Raw genomic sequence first — 24126 nt, 5'->3', positions numbered from 1 at the left:
GAGGCAGTATCACTATGGAAGTAGATTGCCCCATCTTCCTTCCGAGGAGTGGCTGGTGGGTTTGAACTTCCAGCCTTCTGGTTAGCAGTCAAGTGCCTTAGACACTACGCTAGTGTTAGGTATTATTACTTGTGCAGTTCCTGAGTGATGCAAAATGTTAATGTACTAGGCTGCTAACTGAAAGCTTAGAGGTTCATTGAGTTCACTCAAAGGCATCTGGGAACATAGGCATGGTAATCTACTTCTGAGAAATCATCCTTTGAAAATCCTATTGAGGGCAGTTCTACTCTGACACACATCGAGTCACTCTGAGTTGGAGATGACTTGACAGCAACTAGTTTATTGTTAGTAGTAATGGTTAAAATTATGGTCTGTAACTCAATGAGAGGGAGCTCTGGTAGTGTAGTGCCTAAGGCATTTGACTGCTAACCACAAGGAAGACTGGGCAATCTACTTGTGTACAGACACTGCCTCAGACACCAAAGGAGGGGTCACTATGAGTCAAATCGACTTGACAGCAGTGAGTTTGGTTTGGTTTTAACTCAATGAGAAGCGGATGAATGGCAACCACACAGTATTGAATCACACAGATTTAGTCTCTAGTCTGTGCATCTTCTCCCCAGCAAGAGTTCTTTATTATTTTTTCCATGTACCCCTAGTATTAGTCATTCATTCATTACTTATTGAGCATTTCTTGTATGTTAGGCATTAAGCATGTAATATTAGAAATAAATGACACTGTCCTTATTTTCTGGGAGTTAACACCTCCCCACAATGCAAACAAAACAAAACAAAACAAAAACAAAACATAGCTAGTTGGCAATATACAATAGTGGTTACCCATGTTGGCATTAGACCCAGACTGTCTGGTCTGATCCCCTAGCTCTTTGACCTTGGATAAGTTACTTTCCTTATTTGATCATATCATCTATACACATAGGGGTTGGCAGAAACCCCCAGATCCCCTACTATAGAGTTTATAAAAGGATTAAATTAATCAGTACAAAGGTAAGCACTTAGCCCAATGCCCAGCACATGGTTTGCATTCAGTAAATGCCAGTCACTTTTACTTCTAGGTCATTATGCCACTGTGTGGTCAATGTTATAAAAGGGGAATTCCAGAGAAAGAGAGCCAGATCTAAAGATATCTGTCTGCCTAGCAAACCTCACGTATCAAAATAATGGATCTCTCTTTGCTTTTTGTACTATTAATCAACAGCTGACATGGAACTGGAATAAGAAGTTCTTTCTAATCAGTATGAGATAAGCAACGTGATATAATTTCTACCCAAAGCAAAGAAACTTAACATTTTAGCCTTGGGATCTTATCTAGTGTAAATGGGACAGTTCCGTTATGTTTTGGGAAATATTGGAAATTTCTATCCTGGATCCTGAGGAATGCCTTCACAGACTGCCTTCTGGGGGCAGGTACCCCACTTCCCCTGGTTGTAAACTACCGATCTAGAAGAAAGGACAGGGAGAGGGAGAGAAGGAAGGGAGGAAAAAGATGCTTCTTGAGCCACTACCTAATGTGTTAGGAATCAGGCCCTTTATCTCGTTAGCCCTTCTGATGCTTCAAGAAGCTGGTCTAGGATTCCTGTTTTAGAGGTAAGTAAACAGAATTTCCAGGTCTTCTGAATCTTAGACTGGTGTTCTTCCATGGACATTACCCTGTATCTCTACAAGGTATGAGAACAGTCAGCTTTCAGTTTGGGCCACTCTCCCACATACTCCTTGCTTTGTATGGGGCAAAGAAGATAGGAGCAATGAAACCATTTTCCCACTCCAGGTCCCAGGAGGGGAAAGTAGCTGCTTCTGGCTGCTTGAACAGAGGTTGATAATTGGAAAGAGAGGTTTGAGGAGACACTCAGAGGGACTTCACCCTAGCTGAAGATGTCATGGGTGTATCTGGTGGGCTCTTCCTGGGAACCAATAGAGAGGAAGCCAGCAACCAGGTTGGGACTTTCTAAGAGTATTCTAGTGCCTGGAGGCAGACAGGGCCCCTGGAGATTAAGGGGAGTCCCTTGATTCTTATTCTTTCTCCATAACCTGCACCAAAGCTGTTTCTCATTGAAGGTCAGGAAAGAATGGTGCTCCGGCACTACTCCCTTTTCTGCCCTTAAGAATCTAGGTCCCAACTTTAGTTTTGTGTATTTCACTGTACAAAAATTATATTTCAATTAAATGTATTTGGGAAAAAAAAAAAAGAATCTAAGTCCCAGAGGGAGAGGAATCCAAAATTACTGAGCACTACCAGCTGAACTGCAATTTGGAACACTTGATCTGATAGTCATGTCTATACTGAACAACAACCATAGGATAGAATTTTTGAAACAGAAAATATGTAAGAAATTTTGATTTATATGCATGGTGATTATTGTTCACCTTTCAGGTTGTGATGAGGAATACAAGGAAATAAAAGTATGGGAAAGCACTTAGTAAACTTTAAAATGCAGGAAACTTATTGCCATTATTATTATAGAATCTTGGGGCTGGAAACTATAAAGATGGTCCAGTCTAATCCTCCAACCATAGCAGGAATCCCTTCTATACACATATGACAAATTGCCAGCCAGTTATGCTTGCATACTTGCAGTGACAGGCAGCTCACTTCCTAAAAGATAGCCCCTTCTCTCTTTCATTAGCTCTGAGAGAAGGTTCTTCTTTATGCTGAATTAAAATCTATCTTGCTGGAAACTCTGGGCATATGCACCTCTGAATCCAATCATCCTCAGAGATTTGAGGACAACCATCATGTCCCACATCATCTTTCTTTCTCCCAGTGTAACTTTCTTTGGTATCTTCATGTTCGTTGTTCAGGCTAAATTTCTGATTCTTCATTCCCTGGGGCCTCACTCACTCCAGCTGGCCAGTGTCCCTTTGTAAATACACCTATTTCTCACTTATCAATTATCTTATGATCTGACATTTTGCATTTACAACTACAGCAAAAAAATCTACTATCTGTTTTGTGTATTAACCTGGGTTTTCTCTTCATGTCCAGCTCTTGGCTCCTGACCTGCAGAGCTATCTATGTCTGTCAGGCTCACAGGTGGAGCAGCCAGCTCTCTCCAGAAGACCTCTTACTGGTCCTGTCCCAACTGCCAAGGCCACTGTTGCATCTCTTTGTGTGAAAGAGATAACTGAGGTAGCTTTTGAGGGAATTCTTCAGAGAAGGGCCCACTAATGGCCTGAGGAGACTGGGGGGTGGGTAGTGGAGGTTGCTGCTGCTGGTCCCTTCTACTCAAGTGCCCTGGAGAGACCAAGTACTGCAGCAGGAAGAGAACTGGGTGTAATTCAGGGCCTGGAGGCTGCAGCAGAAGCCAGCTGCCCCTCCTTCTCTGGAGTCCATGCGGCTGAGCTCCTATTCCGAGCAGCTGTTAGTCTCCAAGCTCTGGGCCTAGGATTCTAAGTCCTCCAAGACTGGCAGTGAGTTGCTTTTTTCTATGCGGTTTTCTGTAGCCTGCAAGGCAGCAGCAGGCAGCTGGGGCTGCAGAGGGGTCAGTTAGGGGACATGGGCAACAACCTTCACTGAACATCTTGAGCCCTGGCCTTGTGAGTTGCCTGAGCCCCAGAGCCACTGATTATGCCTCTAGTCCAGCTGCCCATCCCCAGGTCCCTTTGAGTACCAGCCCAATGGCAGGGCCCTGGGGTCCAGAGCACACTGTTGCTGGGGCACAGCAGTTCCAGGGGTCCTCCTCCTCCTCGCATAATGCCAATTTTGCATAATGACCTGGTCTTTGGAACCTAACCATGTTGATAAGTGAGGAGTGGGTGTAATGGAACCAGAACAAACACAACCAATACTGCTGGTATGACCCAATCAGGACAACGTGCAGGGTAGGCATCCATCACCTCCTATAGTCTATACTCTGTGATTTTAATGAAGCCCAAAACTGGAGCACATCCTCTGCAGTTGCAACATGTTTGCTCATCTTAAGCTTGTAACTGGCAAACACCCTTAAATATTTCTCACCTAAACTGTGTCAAAAAATCTGTGCTTTCCAGTTACCATTCAGTTGATTCTAACTCATGATGACACCATGTGAGTCAGAACAGAACTGTGCTCCATACAGTTTTCAATGGCTGACTTTTTGCAAGTGGATCACCAGGCCTTTCTTCTGACACACCTCTGCATGGACCTGAACCCACTACCTTCTGGTTAGTTGCTCAGCATGTTAATCGTTTGCGCCTCTCGGGGACTCCTCCCAGATTTATTTGTTGTTGTTGTTGTTGTTAGATGTCACTGAGTCAGTTCTGACTCATAGTGATCCTCTGTATAACAGAATGAACCCTGCCCAGTCCTGCACTGTCCTCACAATTGTTGCTATGCTTGAGCCCATTGTTGTAGCCACTGTCTCAATCCACCTCTTTGAGGGTCTTCCTGGTTTTTTTGTTTTGTTTTGTTTTGCTGACCCTTTATTTTACCAAGCATGATGTCCTTTTCCAGGGATTGGTCCCTCTTGATAACACGTTCAAAATACGTGAGATGAAGTCTTGCCATCTTTGCTTCTAAAGAGAATTCTCACTGTACTTCTTCCAAGACAGATTTGTTTATTCTTCTGGCAGTTCATGGTATATTCAATATTCTTCACCAACACCATAACTCAAATACATCAATAATTCTTCGATTTTCCTTATCATCTTTCAGCTTTCACATGCATATCAGGCAACTGAGAATACCATGGCTTGGGTTAGATTTATAAATTAGTTTAAATGGATCCACATTAAGAAATCTCACATTGCCATACCTTACATGGCAGTTTTTATATGGTAAGTTTTTTAAAAAACTTAATTTTTCAAGGATTTTGCCAAACTAAACTTTTGTAACTATTTGTATTAGAACACTATGTAAGAGTCATGCTATACTAATTATTTTATAATTTGCTTCTTCTCTCAAAATTATGTTTGTGAGATTCAACCATACTGAATGTGTAGCTGTGATAGCTAAGGTTGTGTGTCAAGATGGCTGGGCCATGATCCCCAGTGGTTTAGCAGTTATGATATCATCATCCTCCATGATGAGTATGATATAGTCACCTTCATGATGAGATCTGCTATAAGCAGCCAATCAGTTGAAAGGGAGTTTCCTTCTAGGTGAGGCCTGCTTCCAATATATATGGAAAAGACCTTGCAAAAGTCTCTGGCTTTTTGCTTGATCTGGATCCTGCATCTGGCTTGTCTTCATCTGACCTCTGGTTCTTGGACTTGAACCAGTGGCCTGCTATACTGCCTGCCGATTTTGGGATTGCTGCCTTTGCAGCCTGTGAGCCAGCAGCCTACCATCTTATCTGCCAATCTTGGATTCATCAGCCTTTGCAGCCAGCAACCTGCTGTACCGTCTGCCAGTCTTGGGTTTGTCAGACTCTGCAGCTTTGTAAGTCAGGAGAAATCTCCAGCCTGGCGTCTGACCCACAAACTCGGGACTTGCCAGCTTCTACAACTGCATAAACCACTTTCTTGAGATAATTTTTTCTCTCTCTAAGCTTCACTGGTTTTGCTTCTCTAGAGAACTTAGCCTAAGACAGCAGCTATAGTTTGTTCATTTTCAGTGTTGGAAACATTCATTTTACTAATGTTTTACAATTTATCTATTCTAACGTTAATGAACATATGGGCTACCTACTTATTGTATTACGAACTATGCCACTACAAATATTTTGTCAGTATCTTCTAGGGCACATATGCAATATTATTATTATTATTTCATGTGTTTGAATCCTATCTCCCTATTTCCTTCAGAACACAAGATTTTTCTTGGTTCTCTAGTGCTGCTCTAACAGAAATACCACAAGTAGATGGCTTCAACAAACAGGAATTTATTCTTTTACAGTTTAGGAGGCTAGAAGTCTGAATTCAGAGTGCCAGCTGTAGGGGCTGGATGAAGGCCCTTTGACCTTGGGCTTCAGCTCTGCCTCTTGTTCCAGGCCCACTGGCGTTGGAGGTGTCTCCTAACACAGGCAGAGGCAGTAGCTGGCTGCTAAGGCTGATGAACCCAGGGTCAGCAGGTAAAATAGCATAATCCCAAGATCAGCAAGCAACATGGCAAGTCCAGGAACTGGAGATGAAAACCTGGCCAAATCCAGATGTGCCAAAAAGCTAGAGACTTTCCTCAAAGCTTCTCCATATGTACTGCAAGAAGGTCACACCCCAAAGGCAACTACCTAGCTACTCACAGCAGACTCCACATGGAGGTCATTACAATTTCATCATGGGGAATTACTATATCCAGCTGCCAAGTGCTCAAAACCATGGCCCAGCCAAGTTGTCATACAACCTCAACTACCACAAGGATCATGTCTTTCACAATTAATAAAGGCTCTGAGCACACAGTAGTTTTTTCTAGAATATATACCTAGGGCTGGAATTGCTGAGTCTTAGGTAAATCTGGGGTTTTCCTAGGAGTTCTAAGTGGCACAAACAGTTAAGCACTTGTTCATGGTTTAGCCAAAAGATTGGCAGTTCAAACCCACCCAGAGGCATCTTGCAAGACAGGCCTGTTGATCTGCTTCTGAAAGGCACAGCCTTGAAAACCTTATGGAGCAGTTCTACTCTGCACACATGGAGTTGTCGAGAGTTGAAACAGACTCACTGGCAATAAACAACAACAACAATAGGGTTTACTTTGAAATATGAAAATGCACATAACTCTTGCATGCTCCTACCTAATTAAAAAATCACTTTTCAACCACTTCCTTAGCATGGATAACTCTAGGTACCAAATCAGACACCTAACCATTTCTCAATGACTTTGATCTTGAGGGCCTGGTTTAAAACCTCAGATTATCAATGGCAGTATGTATGTGTCTCATTCACTGTAAGGAGCCCTTTCTGTGGAGTGCATTAGCATCTGCTATCTTTATGGCCCCTTTCTTGTGTTAGTCATTACAACAAGACAGGACACACTGGGCTGAGCTAGTCTGGCCAAAGATCTCCCTGCCCAGCACAGGGCTGTTCACCCAGGAAAGTCACTTATTATGAAGTACTCTCTCAAAGGCACACCATCATTAGGGGATATTAACTGCTAAAAAAAAAACCCTTTCAAGTCCATATATAGGCTCTCCCCTAATATTAGTAGGACCTAGAGCAAATTACAAATAGAGGTTACATATCATCCAACTGTCGTAGTCTGTGTTCTCTAGAGAAAACAGAACCAGTGATATATATCTCTACTTACCTATCTATATACATAGAGAGATTGATGGATTTACTTCAAGGGATTAGCTTACACAATTGTGAAGGCTGGCAAGTCCAAAATCCATAGGTCAGGCAGCAGCTGAGACTCAAGATCTGTAGGTCAGGTGACTGAAAGACTGCAGAGTGGAGGCAGAGATAGAAAGAAAGAGGGTGTGTGTGTGCATTCGTGTGTACGTACATGTTAGAGTTCTGCCAAAGTATCTAATTATAGCCTGAAAACAGTACATACATTATAGAAACTCCCTTTTCATTTGATTGATTACATTAGATTGCATTATGGAAAATGACTACATCACAGTACATTGTGGAACAGTAACTAGTTTATTATTTGAGGAAATACTGAGTACCACAGCCTAGCTGAGTTGACACATAAAGTTAACCATCACAACAACTAACTGCTAACCTTCCTATATTCTACCCTTCTACCTTGACAAATAAACATTCTTAATGATCTGGAAGACCAGTTACAAATTCAGAATTCTGGACTTCTCAGATTTATGCACTTACATGAGGTGTTAAGGGGAGTGAGGGCCTGGCCCCACTGTTGGTCCATAGCCATCTGTTTTCTTTTCCCACCTCTGTCCTATAGACTAGGGGTCTGTGGACTCAGCAACTCTGATGTCTACATGCTGGGCCACCTCCCCAAAACACAGCTGCCACTTAGTCACCTCTAGGAATGCCCAGACCTTGTCCTAGAGAGGATGTGAGGAAAAAGCCACAGCTTCCAGCCATGAAGAGAGGGAATTCTGGGGTCATGGTACTCAGAACTTGATTCTGAAGGTGGGGCAAAGGTGACAGGTGGGCATGTCCCCTAGATCTTGTGGTCTTCTCACCTTGTGAGGAGGAGTGTAGTCAGAGGCCCACAGAGGGAGGCTTCTAAAGTACCGAGCCTAGGGCAGGGGCCTATCTTGTCTAGGTACAAGGGCAATCTTGTCTGTATATTCTCTCTCCTCTTCCCTCCTGAGTGCAGTGACTGTATCAGTCTTGCTCATGGCTGTATCCTCAGCAACTCACCTGTTGTTGTTGTTCTGTGCCGCCGAGTCAGACCCGACTCATAGCAACCTGTCCTTGGGTTTCCGAGGTGGTATCACTTCGGAAGTAGATTGCCCAACCTTCCTTCCTAGTGCCTGGCATATAAAAGTCGCATGATGAATATTTGTTTAACGGAAAGTACACTGGCCTAGCATCAGAAAATGTGGGTTTCAATCCCAGTTCTGCTGGAAACGGTTCCTCATTTTTTATCTCATCTAAACTTTTCTTAGCCATTATACAGATGAAGGCCCTGAGGTTTAAAGAGGTTAAGTGAGTCGCTCAAGGTCGCACAGTTATAAGGGACAGAGGCTGGATTTGCCCTCCGGACTCTTTCACTTCACCATCAGGCCCCTCTCTCTCATCCTTCATTTTTTTTTTTTTTGTCTCTGTGCAGGGACAGAGGACCAGGAGGATCCGGGTCTTTCCCGCCGCCGCCGCCTCTTCTCCCTTCAATCCCCGTGGGTTCTATTCTTCCTCTCTCCCCCAGCGCGGCTGGGTACCCTCCTCTCGAGTCCACGTTCCCCTAAACCCACGAAGCTCCGCCCCTCCCCTCAGGGCAACGTCACGTGCCGCCCCATCCCCCCGCGCCTGCGCACTACTTATTTCCCGCTGTCAGGATGAGGAGGCGGAGGTCGGCGCTCGGGTCCGTCTCTGCCCGCGGCTGTGGCGGCGCCGGCGGCTCCAGCCTTAGCGGTTCCTCCCTGGGCGGCGGCGGTGGCGGCTTGGTCGACGCCTCCTCCGCCAGCTGAGCCCGCGGGAGCCCCGGACGCCGGTTCCCCGCCCATTCCCGCTACCCAAGGCCGGCTGCCTGGCCATGGCGCAGCCGGGCCCGGCTCCTCAGCCTGACGGTGAGGCGCCCACCATGGCAGGCGCGGCGGGCGCGGCCTGCCTGGCGCCGGCGTCGCGGGGAAATCTCCGGGCGGGCGGCGGGAAGGTCGCGCGCAGGCCCCGAGGGTGACCCCGCCAGACGGAGGCGGGAGCGCGCGGGCTCCGACGCGTGCTGCACGCGAGGGCGGCGCGGGGGCCCAGGTGGCCGGCGTTGGGGAGGGGGCGGGAGGCGCCACCCGTAGCGCTCGGGAGGGCGGAGGAGAGGGCGGAGGGAAGGACGTGGGGAGGCTACTGGGGACCTGGCAGAAGCTGGCGACCATGAAGAGGGAGCTGCTGTGGCAGCGGTGGGACCGACACGTGGGTTCTAGCAGTGGGGAAGGTGGAAATGAACGTGTGCTATATTTGTTAAAGGAAAAAAAAAATCTTTGCTTAGGTTGTGGTGCTCTGCGTCCCCTCCCCCACCCATGCTACAGAGGGTGTTGCACACAATTTTGTGACTTGTAAAACTACGGTTGGATCAGTAACTGGATTTAGTAGCGTTTTTTAAGAGAGTGTTGCTTAATGTTAAGTGCGGGGGTTTCGGAGTCAGACTTCCGTCCGTCATTAACAAGCTTTGCGCAGATTTCTTAGCTTCATGAATCTCAGTATTCTCAACCATGAAAAGAAGTAAATTGATACCTTTATGGATAATCTGATCATGGCAACATGTATGTATGTGAAGTGATAGTAGTATTGGGAATACTGGGGAGAATGGCATTTGAGAATGCTTGAAATCGACAAAATGTGTTTTGACTTATGTATACACTTGGGAGGAAAAAAGAATCCCATCCTTAATAATCTGAGCTGATTGGTAGACTCCTTTATGACCTCCTGGAAACTGGACTAAGATGTGCTTCAGAGAATGATCACATCACTCTAGCTTTTACCACCTGCAGGTATATTTGGAAAGAATGTGCTTAGTCTTTAAGGGCAAGGTTCTCCTGAGTCTAATTGAAAAAGTACTTTCCCATAATCAGCGTAGGTACTCTATCTTTAAGCTTGAGTAGAATCTGTTGTAATGTGGTGCTTGGCACATAGTAGGTACTTAAAAACTGTTGTCTCTGCCCTAGGGGTTGTTTCTTACATAACCTTCCGTGGAAACGTTACTCTGTACTTGCACGTGGGGAACTTGAAACAGTGTTATCAGATGGTGAAGCTCTGGCTGCTCTCTGGGAACTGTGCTGCTAAGCCTGTTAGCCTGTAGTTTAAGTGTTGCCTAAAGGGAGATGTCCAGTACAGACACCAGCCTGATTTGACAGCAGTGGATTTGGTTTGGTTTGGTTTCGGTTCTGTCCCAATAGAAGAGGAGGGAGGTATTTCTGGTGGGTTATAGAGAGCAGACATTGTTTAGAAGGTTCTACTTTATTCTTAGCTTTTGCGTTTTGTGTCAGGGAAGAAAACTTTGCTTTTCCACAAGCCTTTCTTTGTTACTGCGGGCAGAGGTAGAACACAGAGAGCTCAGTGGCTTCTGGTTCTGATCTGGGGTGGTAGGTATGCTTAACTGGCTGCTGCCATCTCTTGAATTGCATGGAAACAAATGTCTAGGGTAGCTCAGGTGACATGACAGTCTGGAATCAAAATTCCCTGCTTCTTTCAAGATGTGAAATGGTCTTCCCTGTAAATAGGCAGAAGTGACTAAGCATTTGAAAAAAGGCAAGGGAAAATTAGCTCTGGGAAATCTTGTATTGCTGTTCTTAATGCCTGTTTATTCCTTATTTTTCAAGTCCTGTGACTTTAGGTAGAGATCAAGTTTGCATAGATGGTAATATTTTATGTTCAATTAGTGTAGTAAACAGGCAGCCGCCACTACAGTTTACAAAACGAGAGGGAATTTGGTATATTTGAATGTTTTGTGTTAAAGAATCTTTAGACATTCATCTTGGGCATGTGATTTTTTTTTTCCATAGGTGAACTCAGATAGACCACTTCTTAATACTTTAGCTTTAAGCACACTTGATTTTTTTAGCCTTGCTAATTTTTTTCCCACCTAAATATCACAGCATTCTTTTGAGTTGAACTGATAGTAAAAGGTAATTGCTTCATCTTTGATTTAACTTGCATTTATCCCATTTCAGAAGCAGTTTTATGTTGACATTATTCTTTCCTTGTTGACATAATATGTTGTTTAGTTTTTCATAGAGATATAATAGCCTAAAAAGAGAATAATTCTATCTCTGTTGACAAGATGAAATTAATAATTTTCTTTGTATTCTCTTTAATTCCTTATTTTATACATTTTTTACTTTGTTTTGATGATGTATCTTAGTTTACTTAGATAATTTTAATAAGCCAAATAAATTACAATCGATTAATCAATTTTTCAAATTCAGAATTCAAAGACTATATATATAATGTAAAATTATTCAAATTTTAATATTTATTTTAATCTAAATTGTTTCAGAAGCATTTGCTCTGAGTTTATTTAATTACTTTTGAATTTAAAAATAACAAAAGTCTTCTATAATGTCTCCATTAAAAAAAGTATGTACGTTTAAGAAGTAAATGTATGTCTTCCTTTATTGCCCAGATGTAGTCACTATTTTAGCCTTTCTAACTTTTTTCTATTGTTATACAGATATGCTGTTTTGTACAACTGAAATGGATTATGCTTATATTAAAAAACCCAAAACCAAACCCAGTGCCATCAAGTCAGCTCTGACTCATAGTGACCCCCACTGGGTTTCTGAGGTGGTAAATCTTCCTTTAGCAGAGTGTCTCATGAGTTTGAACCACCAACCTTCTGGTTAACAGTCAGATGCCTTAGGCACTGGGCCACCAGAGCTCCTTGTGCTTTATATATTGGTCTGCAGTTTGCTTTTTTTCACTTAAGAAATGTTGTTGTTGTTATGTGCCGTGGAGTCGGATCCGACTCATAGTGACCCCTCCTTGGGTTTCCAAGGCAGTATCACTGTGGAAGTAGATTGCCCCATCTACTTTGAATCACCAGCCTTCTGGTTAGCAGTCAGGTGCCTTAGGCACTATGCTACCAGAGCTCCTTAAGAAATGTTAGCCATAATTATTAATATGCCTGTGAATGCTTATGTGACCGTGTAATATGCTATGAACACTACATGCATTATCTCAGGAAATCATCATAGCAGTGAGGTGGATACTATTATATTGCGATTACTGTTCTTATATTTGGGAGCTCTGGTGGCATAGTGCCTAAGGCATTTGACTGCTAACCAGGAGGCTGGCGGTTCAAACCCACCAGCAACTTCTCAGAAGGAAGATGGGGCAATCTACGTCCATAGTGATACTGCCTCAGAAACCCAAGGAGGGGTCACTATGAGTTGAATCCGACTCCACGGCATTGAGTTTTTGTTTTTTTTTTTTTGTTGTTCTCATGTTATAGATGAGGAAACATAAGTTAACAGATCCTCTTGAGTTATAAGGTTAGTAAATAGGAGAACTGGGATTCAAATCCAGGTAGGCCATCTGATACTAGAGCTCTCTGGCCTATTTACTAGATCACGGACCACTCCAGGTAGTGTTATGTTGTTGTTGTTGTTGTTATATGCCATCGAGTTGGAGCCAACGCATAGCGACCCCTCCTTGGGTTTCTGAGGCGATATCTGTACAGAAGTAGATTGCCCATCCTTCCTTCCAAGGAGTGGCTGGTGGGTTTGAACCGCCAGCCTTCTGGTTAGCAGTCAAGTGCCTTAGGCACTGTGCTACCAGAGCTCCTAGGTAGTGTTATAGATCTAGCTTATTTTTAGTTAAAGATTATTCTATCACATGCTGCACCATGCATGAGTTACTCACCCATTTGTTGATGAGCAAGTAGATTGCTTCACATTTTTCGTTATTTTATAAACACTGCTGTGATATTGTACATATTTTTTAGGCCCTTTTGCGTTTACTTCTGTAAGACTCAATTAAAGGGCAGGAGTTTGAGCAGTATAAATTTCAATAGCTGTTGCTAGCTTACTCTAACAACAACAACAAAAAGGTGTCAGTTTACATACCTGCTAACAGCACATGAGAGAGTAGATTTTCTCTACGATTTTACAAGCTCTGGATGATGTTGGTTGTTTTAAATTTGTATCTTCTGATAGATTAAAAAGTGATACTCTTCAGTTAACAAATATTTGTGTGCCTCTTCTCTGCCAGGCTCTGGGAAATTCAGTGATGACCAAAATCACAGAGTCTCTGTTTCTAGGCAGTGAATCAGATAGCCAGCTATTGATTAGATAATTATACAAACAGGTATAAAACTGTTTATTCAACAAATATGAGTGCCTACAACTTGTTAGGCATAGTTTTAGGTATTTGGAGTACATCAGTGAACAAAACAGATAATTTATAACCCTGCCCTATAGTGTTGAAGAAAAAGATACTAAGCAACAAATATAAAAAATGACATGGATTGTTAGATGATAAAGTGATGTGGGGGAAAAAGTTGGAAAGGGGAAGAGGTAGCCTTACTGAGAAGATGACATTTGAGTGGAGACTTGTAGGAGATAATGAGGTTAGCCATGAGGATAACTATAGGCAGAATGTTCCAGACAGGGGATCAGTTTTTGCTAAGGAGGGAGTATGTGGAGAGGCATGGAGATCATTGTGGCTGGAGGAAACTTACGGAGAGGAAGAGTAGTAGGATATGAGGTTTGAGGGGGAATTGGGGGGACAGATTTTGTAGAGCCCTAGAAGCATGGTAAGAATTGGCTTTCGCTGTGGGTTACCATTGGAAAGGTTTTGAGTTGGGTGATCTGATCTGACCTGACTTATATTTAAAAAAAATCACTCTGGCCACTGGAATGGCAGTAAAGGGGAGGTGAGGAGACCACTCAAGTGACTGTTGCACTGGCCCAGGAAAAAGACGACGATGCTTGGATCAGGGTGTTATCAGTGGAGGTTCTGTTTTGAAGGTATGACCAACAGGATTTGCAGGTGGATTGGATATGGAATGTAAGAGAGAGAGAGGAGTCAAGGGTGACTGAGAGGTTTTTGCCTGAGCAACTGTAAGAGACACACTATTCTATGAATACCTAAAATTTAGGGGTTTGACCCATTTTGGGAGGTCAGGAAAGCCTTCTGAGGAAGAGTCCTGGAGTTGAGAACTGATGAATGAGCAGGAGTTCCTTTCTTGGAAGAAGCAGAATGAGTAAGAGAACTGAAGAAAGATTAGCATGCCTAGAGTACAGAGCATAAGAGAGAATTAGGTATGAGCTGGCCTGAGTAGTCTTTATGCCTGGAGCTGTAGGGAAGCCATGAATGGCATGATGGCTTTTCAGTTTGCACTTTCATGATCTAGCATCTTTTTGTTTATTGGCCACTTTTATTTCTTTGTCAATTGGATGTTTATACTTATTATATATAATATACCTATTGCCCATTTTTTGCTATTGGGGTGTCTTTTTCTCATAATTTGTAGGAGCTTTTTGTAATTGTGGCTGTTAGCTATTTGGTATGTATTGTAAATTTTTCTCTCCCAGTTTGTCATTTATCTATATTTTTTTCTGCTGTACAGAAAGCTTTCAATTTTTATCTAGCTCTGACCTTTTATTTTTTCGTTTATGGTTTCTAATTTCTCATCTTGCTCAGGAATACCTCCTAAAACCCCATGTTTGTTTATTTATTTTTTTAAATAGATCATTTGCTATACTTTTATAGTTTTGTCTTTTATATTTAGTGCTTTAATCCATCCAGAATGTATATACTTTAGAATTTAAACAGGGAAAATTTAATATAAAGAAATATTAACTATAACATGAGATTACTTGTTAAGAGAAAAAGAAAACCTTAAAGAATACAGGAATAGCAGATATAAGGAGCAGACTCTACCTCTGGGGTGAGGAAGAGGTAACAAAGGAAGGAACAAATCTGGAAGAGGCCCCTATCAGATCTGAGACACAGATCATGTTGAGAGGGTACAACTGTGACATTTTCTGGCTAGCAGAGTGCCACCTGAGGGGCCATGTTGGTAGAACTTGCTGGGAAGCTGCCCATGTCTGGAATTTTTTTCTGATGTGACACAAGGTTCTAAGTTTATGTTTATTTCAAATGAATGGCCAGTTGTCTTAACACCATTTATGAAATAATCCATGCATTTTGTTTGTTAATTAAAATTTTATAAATATCCTAACCATTAAACTTGGAGTGATATTTGATCTAAAACACAAAAGCCCTGCAAAAGCCTTCCAGACTTACCACTCTGATTGCCCAACACACAGTAATCCAGAATTTGTGTACTATCTTTTAATTTTTGTCTTACTTGACTGCCTGTAGACAAAACTGCCTTTGAATCTTATGAACTCTAATTTCTAAAATACCTGAGCTGCATCATGCATGAAGTTTTTATCTAATGAAATTTGTTATGTTGTTCTTGTATAATCATTAAGTTGAGTTTAGTCTTCAGAGCAATGTTTAGTAAACATTTTATTTTTGTGTAGTACAGTTGTGCCAGGTAATGTGAGGGGATGTAGAAGTGAATGAGATGTAGTTCATCTTTAAAGAATTTTATAATCTAGTGGAGGTCTGGGCCTTAGGTACACTGTTGGGAACTGAGAAAGTACCCAGTGATAGAAGATAGGGACAGTCAGTGCTGTTGTATTAGAGAGGAAGCTGTTACTCCAGGTGAAAGAATAGGAAGAACTGCGTGCTACCAGAGCTCCCTGAAGGAACCATAGACTCAAAGAATATCAGGGTTTGTAGGTAACTTTGTTCATTTTTCTCATTAGCTACCTGAATCTCTTCCAAATGGTAGTCTGATTTCTGTTTGAATGCCTCTGGAGAGAAGGAACTTACTACCTCCTAGTATCAATTAGCTCTGATGTTTTGTTTTTTCCTTTAATTAAGCAGAAACCTGCCTAACCATAATATCTACCTGCTGGTTTTTGTTCTCTTAGGGCCACACAGAGTGAATCCCGAGCATTCTTCTACATGTTAAAAATTTGAGGATAATGTTTATGTCCTTCCTGAATATTCTCATTTTTCCTATCACATGGTTTTGAGTGGTTTCAATATTCTTTTGATTCTCTGTGAGGGAGATTCCAGTTGCTAGTGACTTTCAGTGTGGTACCTGATGTTCTCTAGATATATTTAACCTATAGAGAGTAGATACAGAGTCATGTAGCTGAAAGGAATCCTAGAAACTAGTTAGTTATCTTCCCTCATTTTAGGGATCGGGAAACTAGAGACTAGAGAGGTTGAAGTGATTTTCATTATAGCAGAGCCAGCATTAGAATTAGAATGAAACTGCCACCTCTTTTCTAGGTACTGCTTCTATTTGTACAAAAGGAGCTTTCTATAGAAGCCTCATTATGATGCTGCCTCAAAAGAATCAGAATTGATATAGCTTGATTATAGTCAATTAAAACATACAAGACTTTGTTGGCAATCATTTCTTTTTTTTTTAAATACTTTTTCTTTAATACTTTCATTCTTGTTGCTTATGCTTATTGGATGAAAGGCATTGTGTTGAGGCTATTACAGCAAAATAGATAGAAATGTGTCTTTCCTTATGGAGCTTGAAGTCTAGTGATAAACATAAACAAAATTCCCTGAGGAAAAGGCAATTTGATGATTGTATCCCCAGCACAATGCCTGTCATAGAATAAATATGAGCTATACGTATAGAATTCAGATAACAATATTCAATAATAATAATGTGACAGATCTCCATTCACAACATTTTGACAACATATTACTCAGGGAGTTAACATAGGACTATTCACCCCAGCCCTACTGCAACCCAAGTTATATTGGAGAAAGTGGCATTTCAATAGAGATTTGAAAGTTGTGTAGAATTTTTGAAAGATGGAAATGGTACTTTGGAGAAAGATGTTAGAGGAGAGGGGGAATTTTTATAGGATAGGGATAGAGCATGTGCAGTGTGCGGTGTGAGGTATGTGAGTAATCTGGTGTTGTGGGAACGTGGGTCTTGCTTAGAAACAAGTTTGAAAAAGGAGGTTGAAAGCCTTGCTGCCAGTTAAGGAGTTTAGATTTTTATTTGACTCATAAGCCTATTTTGATGTAGCGATAAGGATTTTTCTAAACAATGTGGCTAGACCTATGTGTTTTGATAGAGTAATGGTGCATCCTGAACCGTTCTAAAGGGAGCTTGTTCTGGAAATGATATAGAGGATTGATTGGCCATGAGGTATATTAAGGTTAAGGAAATTGATTAGGCTATTACTGTGGACTAGGAGAGAGATGATGGGGTTATGACCTATGTGTATGGAAATACAGGGGAAGGAATTAATAGATCTGAGAAATACTGTGGTGGTAAAATGGCAGTTTGCTGAGCATTTGTTTTGGGGCTGTGGGCAGGAGAGATATTGGAAGATAGTTCAGAGAATGTAGATGATATTTATAATTTAGGCAATTAAGTTACCTAGTGTTTGCTGCCTCATAAAAAAAAAAAAAAAAACTAGTGTTTGCTGCCTCATAAAAAAAAATACAGGTGGGTGGCTTTTAATCTGTTGCTGTAGAGTCAGTTCCGACTCACAGCAACCTTATAGGACTGAGTTCAACTGCCCATAGGGTTTCCGAGGCTGTAATCTGTTTGGAAACAGACTGTCACATCTTTCTCTCACGGGGTGGCTGTGAGTTCGAATCGCCAACCTTTCAGTTAGCAGCTAAGTGCTTAACCATTGCACCATCAGGGTTCCTTTTGGTGGCTTTAAAGAACAGAAATTTGTTGTCCCAAGTTTTGGAGGTAGGGTTCAAATTTAGCAGTGCTAGGTAGGCCCTCTCTCTCTATGAGCTTTAGGGGATGATCCTTGTCTCAGCTTCTGTAGCTTTGGACATTTCTTGACCTTCCTTGGCTGCTTCTGTATGTATCTTCACATGGCTTCTGTCTTCCCACATGTGTCTCTGTGTATAGTCTGCTTTTTTTTTTTTAAGTAATACATCACTGGATTAGGTTTAGGACCTACTCCAGTATGACCCTGTTTATATAACAAGAGAAAAATTTCTATTTCCAAACACGGTTTTAGTCATGGGTAGAGGGGTTAGTAGGACTTCAGCTTAACTTTTTTTGGGACACAGTTTAATCCATAACACTATGCAACCAAGGGGAAGGCAGGTATAGTAGTAGAAATGGCAAATTATGTGGATCTGGAGTACTAGTGGGAAAGACATGTACAAATAGCTAGTATGTAGCTGGAAATATAGGCCTGGAACTCAGGGGAGATATCAGGGGTGTAGATAGACTTTTGGGATCCAAGTGCTTAGAAATAATCCAGGATGAACACTCTGTAGGGAGAAAAGTATAGGTTATGAGGAATGCCTGGTGATCTACTTCCAAAAAATCAACCATTGAAAACCAGGTGGAGCACAGTTCTAGGGTCATCATGAGTTGGAATGGATTAGATTATAGCTGATTTGGTTTGATTTTTATGAGGAAGGCCACTGATAAATGAATTGGATGAGGAAGGGGAAACCAGTGAACCTCACAAAAAAGAGTTACGAGTTAACATTAGTATTAGAAATCAGGGGAAGAGAAACTTTGAAGGAGGAAGGGGTTCGTCACCGGTACTAAATGCTACAGAGAAGTCAGCTAAAGACACAGGCCTCTTAAGAGTTACTATGTATATTGAAAAAAACAAAACAAAACAAAAAACACCAAACCCACTGGTATCCAGTTGATTCCAACTCAGCAATGCCCATTGGGTTTCTGATGCAACAAAACTTGACGGAAGTACATTGCCCAGTCTTGCTTCTGAGAAGTGGCTGGTGGATTTGAACCACCAGCCTTCTGGTTAACAGTCAGATGCCTTAGGCACTGTGCTACCAGTGTTTCTAAGAGTTGCTGTAAGAAAGAAATAAATACAGGTAGAATAAATTTAGACTAAATTAAAAAATTTCTTTTATACACATAGAAATGAAGTGATTACTTGAGGGAAATAGTAGAGGAGGGTTGGGCAAGCATGTGTGTGTGTTTTGAGATTTAAATAATTGTAGATGCTGGAGGAACTGCCAGTGGAAACAGAGAGCATGAAGATGGAAAATCAAGCAGGTAATTGGTGGAGGTAGATCTCAGAGGTATTGAGAGCAGATGGGATGGATCAAAAGCATAGTGTCAGAGAAGAGAGACAGGGACCTCATCCTCTAAAACAAGGAGAAATGGAAATCATGAATGAGAGACAGGTGGAGAAAATTTTGAGATGGAAGACAAAAACTGACTATATGTAGCCTCTGTTTTTCTGTTCATTTACTTAACATAAATGAGTATCTACTATGAAGAAAGCAGGCAAGGTGCCTGTCCTCTTGGAGGTTATAATTCTGAGACCTCTAGCTTAGTCAGGTAGCTTTGATTTTTGCTTTATACTCACCCAGAGTTCCTCATCTTAACCACAGGACACAGAGAATAATTTGGCTATTTTTCCATTAACTCCGGAGGTAACATACCTAGTACCATTCTAGATGCCCAGGAAAGACGTTAATTCATCATATACAATGAATGCTTGTCATTTGGGCTTAATTCTTTCATGGAACTGGAGTTTCTAAGAAAGGATGGTAGAGTAGAAAGTACAGGATATGATTGGATCATTATTGTGGGAAATTTGATGGGAAAAGGGGAGCAAGCCCCTTTGGCTAAGGCTATTGAAGTTCAAGACAAACTTGATTGTTCCAATCATTACCAAATTGATATCTATCTTCTCTAAACTCCTGTTAAATTTATTGTCTGTATATAAACTGCTACCCCTTACCCTCCAGTCTAGATCTTATCTCCCTAGCTCCAGAATTTGACTCAAGGCAATCAGCTTGGTTTTTTTTTTTTTTGTTTGTTTGTTTGTTTTGTTTTTTGTTTAAAACTACTGCTGTCTTTCATTTTATTGTGAACCTAGGGGCTCAGTAGAGAGAAGAGTCACAGAAAGGTCATTAACAGTTTAGACTTATTTCTCTTGCAAAAGTTTGTTCTGCATTTATTCCTAACAGATGGAAATCCAGTCTCTAGAGCCCTTCCACTTTTTGTGGTAGCTGTAAATATTAGAAAATGCTGTTGGGCCAGAATAGTTTCTCTACACCTTCTACATCTTGATTCTTATCTCTTGCACAAATCAGGATTAGGCTTTCTTTTCCATGTGAAAGGTCTTCAGATATTTAAAGAGCTTTCATCCACACTGGCAGTTCCTCATAGGAGAGTTCTGTCTCCTTATTCTTTCTGGCCACTTCTGCTGGACTAACCAGATGTTCTAATACTACATAGTTTGCTAGTGATGTACCTAAAATTGGTAAAAATACTCCAGACATAGAGTCTATGTGACGTGTGCTAAGAACAGTGAAAATATTCTCTTTTGATCAGGACCCTAAACTCTCACTTTAATGTAGGCTAACATTTCCTCAAGGAACCCTGGTGATGAAGTGGTTAAATGCTCGGCTGCTAACTGAAAGTTTCAGTGTTTGAACCTATGCAGCTGTTCCACAGGAGAAAAGACGTGGAGATCTGTTCTTGTAAATGATTTTAGCCTAGGAAACCCTGTTGTTGTTGTCGTTGTTTGTGTGCTGTCCCCATCTTCCTTCCGAGGAGTGGCTGGTGGGTTTGAACCGCCAGCCTTCTGGTTAGCAGTCAAGTGCCTTAGGTACTATGCTACCAGAGCTCCTAGGAAACCCTGTAGGATCACTATAAGTCAGATTTGGCTCAATGGCACACAACAATAGCATTCCCTCAACTTGTATTTTAAGCCACTGTATCATATTAAAAAAAAAAAAAGTTTATCAAGTCAATTCCAACTCATAGCAACCCCCTTTGGGTTTCTGAGGTGGTATCTGTAAGGAAGTAGGTTGCCCAGTCTTCCTTTCGTGGAGTGGCTGGAGGGTTTGAACTGCCAACCTTCTGGTTAGCAGTCAAATGCCTTAGGCACTATGCCACCAGAGCAAATTAATTATAATAAAAATAGAAGATATGATTTATTGGGAAGCCATATGCCTTGCAGGGAACTCTGGTGGTGTAGTGTGCCTAAGGCATTTGACTGCTAACCAGAAGGCTGACTGTTCAAACCCACCAGCCACTCCTCAGAAGGAACAGTGACAATCTACTTCTGTAGAGATACCACCTCGGAAACCCAAAGAGGGGTCTCTGTGAGTCAGAATTGACTTGATGACGGTGAGTTTGGTTTGGCTTGTTTTTTTATATGCCTTGCACTGTGCTATCTATTTTTTCTCAGTTTTAAAATTTTTTATTTTTTGGGTGAACATTTACAGAGCAAATTCATTTTCCATACAGCAGTTTATAACAAATTTTGTTTCATCACATTGACTACAATCCCTGTAATGTAACAGCTTTCTTCGTACTTTCTCCCTGTAGTTCTTTTCCCTGTGTCCTTCTTTCCTATGCATTCCTGCCCTCTGGGGTATCTCCCTGTACAGATACTGCCCTTCTGATCTCCTATGATTGATGTAAAGAGTATACCTACCTGGTGTAAATATTCATGTTACATGCCTATCTGTTGTGTGGTTAGAAGTCATGGGATTCAATTCCAGGCCTGAAGGGTAACTAGGGGCCATAGTCTCAGGGGTCTCACTAGGCTCTATCAGACCAGTAAGCCTGGTCTGTTTTTATGATTTTGAGTTTTGTTCCATATTTTTCTTCCATTCTATCTAAGATCTCCTGCACAGATCCCTTTCCGAGTAGTTGACAATGGTAACCAAACGTCATCTCGTTCTTCTGGTCTCATGGTCATATACTGAGGTCAGCATGGTCCACTAGTCCCTTAGACTAAGTGTATCCATGTGTCTTTGTTTTTCTTCATTCTTCTTTGTTCTGGATAAGGAGAGACCAGTTGTTGCACCTAGATGGCCACTTGCAAGTTTTTAAGACCCTAATCACTACTCACCAAAGTAGAATGTAGAACAATGTTTTTGTGTAGTATGTTATGCTCATTGAGCTCGATGTCCCACTTGACCGTGATCTTGAGCCCACAGGTCCAACAGCTTACTTCCTAAGGGTTGTCTGTAGCTAAGATGTCATTTTTTTTTTTTCAATTGAGAATTAAAAAAAAAATTCTCAAATATTTTTTGCATCAGAAATAATAAATATTTGTGGTTAAAATAATGAATAAATGTGTGATATAAAAAAGAAAAGTTTCTATAAGCTAATAAATCTTACTCTTCAGAGATAATACAGTTAATGGCCTGGTATATATTTTTCCATTCTTAAAAATATATGACAGTTTATAGTTTAAGTGGAATCATGCTACATACACTGTTTTCAAGCTTCTTTAAACTTTATTTCTGACATAGATCACTATACCATCATTTTAAAAATTTTTTAATTATTTTTTTAAATTGTGATTTGGGTGAAAGTTTACGGAGCAAATTCACTTTCCATACAGCGGTTCACATATACTTTGTCTCATGACATTGACCACAGTTTACCACAGTGCAACAGCTCCCCTCCCACTTCCTCCCCATAGTTACCTCTTCTCTGTGTCCATCCCTCCATATACTCCTGCCTGGTGTAAATATTCACGTTACATGAGCCGTCTCCCTGTACATAAGCAGCCCTTCTTTCTCTCATGATTGTTCTTTCCAAGGAGTGTATCTACTGGAGGTAAATGTTCAACTCATATGCCTGTCTTTTGTTTGGCTGGAAACCACAGGTGTGGGTTCAGTTCCAGATCTGAAGGGCAGCTAGGGGCCATAGTCTCAGTGGTTCCACCAGGCTCTATCGGACCAGCAAACCTGGTCCCCCCCATTCATTCATTCATTCATCTATCTATCTATCTATTTTTTCTTCAAATGATTGTGAGTTTTGTTCCACATTGTTCTCCCTCTCTATCAAGGATCTCCTACATAGATCCCCTTCCATGTGGATGACAGTGGTAGCTGGGCACCATCTAGTTCTTCTGGTCTCATAGTCATATAGGCTGCAGATCAGATGGTGTACCAGTTGCTAGGACTAATTGTTTCCATGAATTTTGGTTTTCGTCATTCTTCTTTGCTCTGGATGAGGAGAGACCCATCGTTGCATCTAGATGGCAGCTTGCTAGCTTTTAAGATCCCAGTCGCTACTCGTCAAAGTAGGAGGTGGAACAATGTTTTGTATAGTATGTTATGCCAGTTGAGCTTGATGTCCCCTGTGACTATGGTCCCAAGCCCACAGGTTCAACTACTCGGTCAGAGTGTACAACATTTTAAGGCTTTTTTAAAAAATTCATTGCTGTATGTTGTTGTGTGCTGTTGAGTAGATTTTGACTCATCGCCACCCCAGGTGACAGAGTAGAACTGCCCCATAGGGTTTTCTTGGTGGTAATCTTTGTGGTAGCAGATTGCCAGGTCTATATTCTGCTTGAGCAGCTGAGTGGGTTAAAACTGCCAAGCTTTCAGTAGTAGCTGGGTGCTTAAATGTTGTACCATCCTTTAAGGTTGTAGCAATTTGTGCTCCTACCAGCAGTGTATGAGCATGCCAACACTAGGCTGTGGATCTTTATTTCATAAAAAGTCCAAATAAAGGTTAGCTAATTTTAGTGAGCAAAAAGTCTTGTTTTGATTTGCATTTCTTTTATTTCTTTTGAGAACAAACCTTTTCATATGTTAATTGGCATTTGTAGTTCTTTTGCAAATTAACTTTATTCTTTAGCTATTAAAAATCTTTTTATTGATGATTAAGAGCTTTTTCTACAAAAATATTAATCTATTTTTAAAAAGAAATTTTGTGGTGATAAATTTGAGTTAGTTTGGCGAAGTGATTAAAGGAGAACTAATTTTTAGAACTGGACGGGGGAGGTGGTGAATGTGGGCATTGCTACCCCTTCATCCCTGATTTGACTGTATAATTGATGGAAACAAGTTAGATACCCATGGACCATGTTTACTCCTTCAGAAGCCTTAAAGATTATACAGAAGACACTTAGGGATAAGTGTCTCTTTACTGCTATAATCAGAGTATTTCTTGTTGAAGGTATAAAAGTGAAAGCGTTTTTGTTCGTCTGTTATTGAATGACCTGGTTGAATTTAGTACAAGAAATCATTTATTTCTTTGTGTGCTTTCTTCTCCATTAAAAAATAGTTTTTTAAACTTTGACTGAAAACCTGATAGGTGCATTGTTTGTATAGTTTTAATAGGATGGTTGTGTTTAC

General features: G+C 41.3%; 1 protein-coding gene across 1 annotated transcript in view; it reads left to right on the top strand.

Annotated features, from left to right (window-relative positions):
• Positions 1-9375: 9375 nt before the first annotated feature.
• Positions 9376-24126, top strand: part of RABEP1 (rabaptin, RAB GTPase binding effector protein 1) — a 138397-nt gene continuing 123646 nt past the window's right edge. The window contains exon 1 of the mRNA XM_042780495.1: positions 9376-9448. Coding sequence (XP_042636429.1) covers positions 9376-9448 — 73 coding nt within the window. The remainder of the gene's footprint in view (positions 9449-24126) is intronic.

Source organism: Orycteropus afer, unplaced genomic scaffold, assembly GCF_000298275.1.
Source record: "Orycteropus afer afer isolate SDZICR_OR568_19922 unplaced genomic scaffold, OryAfe1.0 scaffold00042, whole genome shotgun sequence".
In the NCBI taxonomy this organism is placed as follows: domain Eukaryota; kingdom Metazoa; phylum Chordata; class Mammalia; order Tubulidentata; family Orycteropodidae; genus Orycteropus; species Orycteropus afer.
Note: the sequence above shows the minus strand (reverse complement) of the source record. Positions and strands in the feature narration are given on the sequence as shown.